The sequence below is a fragment of the Phallusia mammillata genome, chromosome 1 (genome assembly GCF_965637545.1).
Source record: "Phallusia mammillata chromosome 1, kaPhaMamm4.hap1.1, whole genome shotgun sequence".
NCBI classification, from domain to species: domain Eukaryota; kingdom Metazoa; phylum Chordata; class Ascidiacea; order Phlebobranchia; family Ascidiidae; genus Phallusia; species Phallusia mammillata.
The window spans coordinates 24,570,265-24,579,532 of NC_137252.1; the positions used below are offsets into that span (position 1 = coordinate 24,570,265).

General features: G+C 36.7%; 2 protein-coding genes across 2 annotated transcripts; one reads left to right on the forward strand and one right to left on the reverse strand.

Moving 5' to 3' along the window:
* The first annotated feature begins 143 nt into the window (after positions 1-143).
* On the forward strand, positions 144-4,732 carry LOC145233286 (AH receptor-interacting protein-like). The gene is made up of 7 exons (XM_080097991.1): positions 144-337; positions 798-996; positions 1,354-1,475; positions 1,696-1,769; positions 1,840-1,942; positions 2,282-2,428; positions 3,147-4,732. The coding sequence occupies exons 1-7, from the start codon at positions 200-202 to the stop codon at positions 3,354-3,356; spliced, it is 993 nt and encodes a 330-aa protein (XP_079954117.1). The 5' UTR covers positions 144-199; the 3' UTR covers positions 3,357-4,732.
* Positions 4,733-5,219: 487 nt separating this feature from the next.
* On the reverse strand, positions 5,220-6,930 carry LOC145233293 (uncharacterized). The gene is made up of 2 exons (XM_080098003.1): positions 6,521-6,930; positions 5,220-6,024 (listed from the first exon to the last, which is right to left on the reverse strand). The coding sequence occupies exons 1-2, from the start codon at positions 6,849-6,851 to the stop codon at positions 5,921-5,923; spliced, it is 435 nt and encodes a 144-aa protein (XP_079954129.1). The 5' UTR covers positions 6,852-6,930; the 3' UTR covers positions 5,220-5,920.
* Between the last annotated feature and the right edge of the window lie 2,338 nt (positions 6,931-9,268).

Below are 9,268 nucleotides of genomic sequence, written 5' to 3' on the forward strand. Positions count from 1 at the left end.
ATAAATTTAAAATAATATTTCTATGATTCATTTGTTACGTGAGGGGGAGGTGAGTTTGTTTTTGTGCGGCGGTGAAGTTGGAAAAGAAAAATAGGGTGTAATGTTTTTGATTGTTATTTGTTTCTAATTTAATGCAATGTCTCCATTTAGCTAAAACCGACTTTATCTTTTTAGTTATTTGTCATTATATTAACTGAGAATGGTCGTCATGACTGAAACCATTGGAAAGCACAAAATTAAAAAGACGATTGTGGAACAAGGCAATGGAAAAAAGCCAAAGTTTGATACTGGAGCCAAAGCAACTTTTCACTTCAGAACAATTGACCCTGCAGCAGAGGTACGAGCGTACTTATTTTTAAAGCAATGCATTCACATCCATTGGTCCAAAAAGTGGTTGCACTCGCGCTTGCTGTTTTTAAAACACACCTGATATCGTTTTTTCATTCACTGTAAAGTATATGTTGGGGTTGTAGTAGAAACGCCCGGTACTGGCAATATTGTCAGTATCAGTATCCAATAGTACCAGTCATTGAAGTATACTTTACTGCTGCTTAATGTCCTTGTTTTATAGATAAATATAACCAATCTGTTCGGTTTCATTTGTGGAAAAGCATTTTTTTATTTTATGTATAGTATTGTCATAAATTTCAATACATATCATGATTAGAAAACTTGTCAACAATACAAAACAACATGTTTGGCTTAGATGATACAAAAGCAACCCTGGCACTTTCAGACTCATGGAAAGCTTCTTGTGTACTTTCTTAGCGTAACATTGGCTTATTTTAAATTTGCAGAAGAAATCAAGTGTAATAGATGACTCAAGGACATTCAAGAAACCTTTTGAACTTTTAATTGGACGAAGTTTTAAACTGGAATGTTGGGAGGAGTGTGTTAAGTCGATGTCACCAGGGGAAATTGCCTTGTTTTCTTGCCCGCTGAAATGTGTTGTTGACTACCCTGTGATATCAAGAAGTTTAAGAGACCTGCACCATGGTATGGCTTTAGAATGGTTTATTGGTATTGTTGTGTTTGTTACTAGTTGTCCTATTTGTACATTAAACAAAATGTGTTGAATTTACTGCTCTACTTAAGCACAACAGAGGTTACAATGTTCAAAATTCCCTGCATGGAAGCCAAATGCAATCTTTGTTTTTTTGTAAAATGTTTGGCTACCTTTGTTAACATATACCCTTCCTCTGTATTAATGAGAATTATTGTACTACCTCATCGGCTGTATAAACACTTCCATTGCTTCCAGCAATTACAAATTTAAGGTTTAGCACAATTGATTGCTCTTTCGGACTGCCCCGAGGCTGGTTACAAACCATAACAAGATTTGGTTATCAACAGGTCATGACCATACCTCTCACTCATGTGGACTTCATGCTTTAGAAAATGGCCTTGGATATCCTGACCTCAATGAACTCCAGAAAAACATGCGACCTCTTGATTTTGAGTTTGAATTATTAAAAGTATAGCAAACAATGTTACATTTTTATGAAACGTTTTCAATAACATATTTCTTGGATAAATTAAAATTTGTGTGAAGGTATGAAACTGTAATCATTTCTGTACATAGATTTAGAAATTTTAGTTACAACCAAAATGGTTAAGAAATTGCCTTTTTTAAGACAGGAAAGGTCAAATCTAAATTAATAAATAAAGTACTAAAATGTATAATTTTGTTTGTAGGTTGAAGAAGTTGATACTTATGAAAAGGAACTATGGCAAATGAATCCTGAAGAAATGTTGGCCAATGTTCCAAGGTAACATTCTGATGGTGTGTTTTTACTAGTGGTTCAAAGTAGGGGTAGTTTACTATTTTGTTTTTTGCAGATACCACGAGGAAGGAAATAAGTTGTTTAAAGAAGGAAAAATTTTGGAAGCCGAGAAAAAGTATGCAAATGGTATTGGCTGTTTAAAACATCTTCAAATCAAGGTAAAAAAGAGAGATACACTTAATCCACTTACAACATATGTCAATTTTCCACAGTATGTCAGCTGTTCAGAGATTAACAGTCATAGTGATTTTACAATAGTGATTAACATATGTTGTGTTCCGGATTAGACTGAGGCAGTTATTATGTGTGCTCTGTAACTGGTTAAAAAGCCATTGAATTTTGGTTTTGCAAGCTTGGTCTACTTTTATAATACTTGCAATGCGAAAATACAAAATAGACTTTTTTGTTTCGCGTTTTTAATGTGTTTTCTATGTCATGATGTGCACTGTCAAACCAAAGCCAAAAAGAACTGGTTTAACATTTGTGTATTGTCACAGGAGCGTCCTGGTACAGAAACCTGGGTTGATCTGGACAACCAACAAATCCCGCTTCTATTAAACTTTGCTCAGTGCAAGTTAAACCAAGGAGAATACCAAGTGTGCATCACGCATTGCACAGAAGTACTGGAGAAAATTGATGGCGCTGTAAGTATTTGGCAGCTCATATTTATAAACAAGGGTTACCCCAGTAATGCTGTTCTGGGATCTTACTATATGTTAAATCATAAAAATTGTGCACAAAAGGAAAACATCCATTGTAATACATGTAACTGCCTGCGAAGTCATTTTTAAATCTGTGGTGAATCATTGTATCATCAAGCCTGTCTCCCAAGCATGACAAGGAAAAAAATCTTGCCTCTAGTGGGATTTGAACCCTTGATTAGGAGGTTTAGTGGTGAACCCACTGAAACGTCTTCAATTGGCCTGGCGTACTATGATTTATGAATCAGTACATGATGTTTGGTGGTCTACATCAGGGTTTCTCAAACTGTGGGTTGCGACCCAAACTGGGATCGAGAAATATAATTTTGGGGTTGCGAAACATCATGCGTATATTATGTCATTGCCACAATAAATGGAATACATGCGTAAAATTTATTGTTTAAACATCATTCATGTGTATAGGCTATGCCCATCACAAAGGTTTTTTTATTCTAAAATGGGGTCACAGAGCAACAAAGTTTAAGGAGCCCTGTCCAACATGAACGCTTTAGGGCTAATCCCAGAATGTATTCATCTCTGTGGTGTTAAATTATAAAAAAAACTTTTCAAAAATGTGTACAATAGAATAATTTACAATGTAATTTTAGCTACAATTTGACTAAATTCTATTCCCTACCCATTTTTGCAACCATTTTTATAGGACAATGTGAAGGCTTTGTTTAAACGGGGCAAAGCTTATGCATTTGGAATGGATGAAAAAGAATGTAGACAGGATTTTGAGCGAGCACTGCAACTTGACCCAACAATAAAATCAGCTGTTGAAAAAGAATTACGTGAGCTGGCTGTCCGACAAAAACAAAGAGATGCTGAATTATCGAAACATCTAAAAGGGATGTTTTCTGGATTTTAGAGCATCATTATTTTTGTCAGCTCCCAACACAAGACTGCCACTTTCAATGTGATTTTTGACTTGTTTGTGTTATTCTGTCCACATTTTTTTAAACAAAAATCCATTTTGTTGAACTCCTGCAGTTTTCAATTTGATATTTCTGTTTTTATTTTATTGTACCTGAGAAAAAAAGGACATGTTTTTGGATGTACTTTAAGGTTTTTAATAAATTTCGAACTGTATTTTTTTAAATTCTTTAATCCTTTTTGTTGCTGTTACATTGCATTTTATGATTTAAATCAGCGTTTAGTTGCCAAAAGTTTAAACACCGTACAGTTTAATACCTAATGCTAAAAGGAAAACATTTTTTCTCTAGTTGTAAAATAATCGTTTCTTGTTGGAAGTCTTCTCACATTTATATACTTTACCATTATTGTCCCACAATAGTCAAAATGCAATAATACCATTTTCCCTGCAGTAATTACTTTTTGCTGCCCAAACATTGTCCATGACTTAATGACAGGCAAAAGCACAGGTATCCAATGAGGAGAAAAAATAGGGCATGTTTTTTACCAAATCATTGTTACTTACTGATGTGTGCTATATGGATTTAATCCCTATTGCCAGCATTCATTTGTTGACATAGCTTCTTTTTTACACAAACATACTACAGATTTTTTATTAGGGCACATGTTAAGCCAATACATCTTCTGTAATGGTTTGGCCTCCTTGGCTTTATCCCTATTGCCAGCATTAGTTTGTTGACTTGGTTACTTTTTATAAACAAAATTGCAGATTTTTTATGTGCTTGGCCCAATTCACTGGTCTGAGTATCTGGTGTCCATGATTGTTGCTTTATTTTGTAATACATGATGCCTGATTTTGCCACCATTTATGTATTTCCATTCAAACCCAAAAGTTGACCGAATACACTGATTGACTGTAGCTTTTAAAGCTCGCTGATTACTACTGTTTGTTTGAAACCATTTGCACATATGGTGCAACTTTAAGACTAGTTAGCCATATGGCAAACTCAAACTAAGACTTGATTGGCTTTGATGTTTGGGTTTTAAAAACTTATTAGTTTGTGTTGCTTGTGTGTTAAATGCTACTTTAGAGCTAGTTCAAATCTGGTTGTTACTTTAAAAGTTTTTTTTCCGTTTTATGTTAACATTTTTTACTTTAGCACTTGTGACAAAAATGCAGTATTTAAAAAATGCCTGGGCATTTAGGTCCAACTTTCATTAAAAAACAATAATTACCAGCTCTTTGACATATCAACATTTTTGTTATTTTTTGTTGGATTGTTGTATTGTTATCATGCACAAACTGTAGCAACGTGTTCCTAGGGGTGACTATGCTGTTATGTGTTTCGTAATACATCACCTTTATACGTGTTTATGAAAAAGCAGCAGCCAAGCGTTGTAAACGCTTTATTGCAAACTGTGCAGGAATTAAAAGTATTTCATTTGGTCACTCGTCCGAAGTGAAGGTTAAACAAAGTTAATGAATTTCTTTATCCTATGTGGGTGATCAACTCCGGAATGCGTCTGTTAAATCGTTTTTAATTTGATTATTACGAGGCATAGGTTTGGTGATTTCCGTTTGTTTCAACCCATCACGTTCCAGCAATCCTCAGTTTCTCGCACAATGAAGCACAAGTGGTCGAGACAGGATTGGCACCCACAACCTTGTGAACACATGGCGATTGCGCTAACCACTCAGCCACCAAGGCGAGTTCGATTCCATAAACTCAAAAAGAATACGAACTAGTTAAGACGCTTACTAATGGGTGAACTGTGAGTGTTACATGACCAGCTATCGTGCTGCCGACGAGTGAGATTTAAACCTAAAAGATGCTGAAAGTTTTAAAAACTGGAAATGTTTAAATCGAACGTTTTTATCTAATTTCAAAAGCGAAAGCACAATACCCTTTCCGCTTAGAAAACAACAACATTGAAAAAGACAATTCGATTGATAATTTACAAACTATAATACAGGGTGGCACTTAAAGTTGGTAACGGTACATAGTAAAGCGAGAAGCGCAAAAAACGTTAAATAGAAAGATACAAACAACATTGAATCGGGTTATTATGATGCATAGGCCTATATGCATCCACGAGGGCTACGAAAATAATATTACATGTTTGCAACAAAAGTTTTGCCCACCAAAAATTGGCTATTGTTGATTACCTGGAAAGAAAAAAGACATTGAGCTGAAATACCTTATTTTTTCGTGGTAAAAAAGTTCTTAATATGTCAGATTTGTATCGCATTTAACGATTATGTAAGGTACAAACAAATGTCCCAGCCAAAAACTTCAATGTATGTGGGAATGAAAAAATATGAAAAAAACAAAAAAGTGTGATTGGTTTACGATGTTTATATTTTGACCTGCGCATGTACAATGGTTGTTCTAGAAAACGATTTGTAATATTTCTTTCTTCGAAGCACGTTTAAATAGGAAAATTCATTTTCAGGGCGCTAGTTTTCCCGCGCTTTTTTACAGCAAGTATTTCGTTTTGTACATTTTGAATGTAATATTCTTTCCGGTCTCTGAAAGGCGTTTTGCACGATTGAAGAAATCAATCTAGTAGCCAACAACAGAGCAAAGCTGCACAACACGCCATTAGGAAGCATTCTGCGTCGTCGTGTTTTTTCTGCTTGTGTCTGTGATCTTCCACCACAACTGTAGAAAACAAAAAGTAGTGAATATGATACTCTTTAAGAGAGGTTTTTAAAATTAAGCTAGTTGTCTTTTAGATTAGTTTGTAGACACAGAGTTGTAGTTGGGCCGACTTTTCGGGCCAGATTTGGTTTAGACTTACGAGCTTCACTATAAACTCGGCCACATTTGGGTCGAAACAGTTTCAGGTCTAATTCGGGCTTAATTTATAAAGTTCGGGTTCGGGTCGGGCTTGTACATTCGGGTTTGGACCGTATGTTCGACCCTGTTTACAACTCTGGAATGACAGCTAACGAAGGATGTCGCTAATTCCAGTCCACTACTATAGCAAGATTTGCCATGTATGTCGCTATTAAAGGGTAATATACGTGACCGGGGCACGATTTAAACAACCAACTCACCAAACAGCCATTAGCCGTTGAAAGGTTGCCACGTAAACACCTTTGTTTAACCCAACGTTTCTAAACAGCCCATTAAAAGGGAAGTCTTTGCTTCTTACCGACTTGTTGTGGATTTCCATGCCTTTGCTGTTGCGATATATGTTGTCCCTGGGGTGGGTAACCCCCTTGCTGGGGTGGGTACGTAGCTTGAGGGGGGTACCCTCCCTGTTGAGGTGGGTACCCTGCTGGTTGAGGGGGATAAGGCTGTTGGGGTGGATAAGCCCCCGGTTGTCCTTGATAGTAGGGTGCCTGTTGGTACCCAGGTTGGGGAGGATACGGCTGTTGTTGCATGCCCGCTTGCTGCATAGGGGGCTGAGGGGGATAAGCGGGATTAGTCGGTGGTGGGTGAATGGGGTCGTTGGCGGAATACGGCGGTGGAGCAGACGCCATTTTTTTGTTTTGATTTTGATTGCAAATATATAAAGAAAAAAACTAAAAACGTCTTACGCCTGAAAGAAAAATAAAGTTGAGTAATAACACGAAACTGTAATTGGCGACTAGTCCGGCTGCCGAACGTTTCCTTGTCACAAAACTTACACGACTCTATTATTGCGTAAGGCTTGTTTGTTAACAACTTCTAACAGCAGATCGTATACCGAAGTCGCTCACCTTACCAACCTTTGCTCACCAGAAACGAAGTTAACTTCAATTTAGGTTTTTTTCGCCACAGTTGAAATACTTTTTCAACAATTTTATGAGGGGTTCGACAATAATATACACTCACTGAAGTAAGGTTTCAAATGGAGTTTACACCGATACGAACTAAACTGTTTTATAAAAACAATCATCAAACGCAGCTCTCAATACACAGCTTTTGCTTTGTGTGACAGCACCATCTTACAGTGGGTAGGCTCATACAAAGCACTGCTTTCGCCGTAAACGTTCAAGACTCTTATACATAACAAAGCAATGCTGTGAACACATAAGAGCACTAACGGCTGAATATTTCGCTAAAAACTGTGTTGCTATTCGTTCCTTGGGTATAATAAGCTTCACTTAAAGCCGTAACACATTAGCTAAGTGTGAAATCCGCTAACTCGGGCAACATTTTTGCTTTGAGAAATCGTGTATAATTCTGTTTAAAAAAAAAGACATCTACCACTACTCAGCAATAGACTCGCAGCTAATCATTAACTAAAAAGCTTTGCCAATTACAAATATGAGTAAAACGTCATAAATAGCTTTTTGCTGATGAATTATGTAGGCTACGTTTACACTGCGCACAGCACGTTAAAGATTAATGTTTTTGGTGACCACCAGTCTATATCTCACATAGCTTACTGTGCCAACAACACAAAATCGTACATTTCGTATTTCCCTACTAGGGTTTATTACAGATTTGCGAATTGAGTTCCCAGCAGTCAACAAACAGGAAGGCTATAATTTTGGTTACGCTGGTTTAAGTCTTGTTTACAACACAAAGTTTGTCACACAGGGCCTGCGTTTTCCATGGGCTACTGCACAACAAAACAGCATGTTTCTTTTGTCTATTAACCCAATTGTTATTACGTGTGGATCGAAACCCTACAATGAACGTTTGACGCTTTTTAGCAAAGTCATTGTGGTAAAACGTAGACATGGAAAATACGTGTTTTCGAAATATTTTTTTAACGGGGTGAGAAACAACCACTGATCATTTTGTATGTACAAACGCTCGTTCCTCAATGTTCAAAAGTAAACAAACGTAGGCTATAACAAATGCCTAAACGAACGTAAGCTATAACAAAACTTTTATCCACCCAATAAAAATCATATACCTTATAAACGTAACAAGTAGAAAATCCAGTTTACATGTTGATGCGTAAAAGATGAACTAAAATACCTACTTCTTGAGCATTTTAAGTACATACCGTCTCTGCACATTTACTTGCAGCCACATGTTGACACAGGAAACAACGCAAAAGCAATTTGTACAAGCAAACCACGCCTATTTCCAATACAGCTCGTGTTGGATTACATTCACCAACAGATAGGCTTTCTGTGAATAACACACGCAAAACTAATATAAGTTTAACTCTGGCTGGTACTGTCTGTCTTTTTTACAACAACGAGCATCCTTTGTTTTTTAGAACTATTTTTCAAGTCTACATGTTTACTTCGTTTCCAAAAAAAGATGAGAAACGCAACGTCCTTACCTAATACAACATTATTTCTAAACAGCAAGCTCCATAAACTAAAGCAAGTATTTTGCACGAGCGAGAACTGCAACAGTATAGCCTGGACGAAGCAAGTCTCAGCTAATTCCGACTAAGCCCGCGGCGCTGCGGTTGATTACAGCAGCCATGACGTCATATCACGTGCGTGTGACGCAGGACTCATGACTGCTGTTGTCAGGCGTTGTATGTAAGGGCTGGTTTTAACTCTATAAAAAGTCCCGAATTCATGACATGCAGTTATATAAATCAATGTATAAAGACGTAAATTATAGTTACAGTTATTTCTGGCGTTCGGTTAAAGTTCGTCCTTTCAAAGCCTCAAACTCAAGGTTATAATCACACGTCACCAGATGCCTGTTAAAAGACCAATTCCTAATACGTGGATGTATTGCATTTTTTTAAGATTGCCAGTTCCTATAGGCACAACAAACGCCTGAAGTCCTCTTTGGTTTAATCGTTCGTGTTACATACATAAAACATTACATACATAAGCTTAAAACACAGTAATACCCATTAGATTACATGCTAGAAAATGTCATAGTACATTCCCGTTGATTGATAATAAAAACACTGCCAACATGCTAGTTATGCCGTATTTCTATCATAGCAAAATAACATGTATAATACTGACTTTAAAATTCAATTGACGTC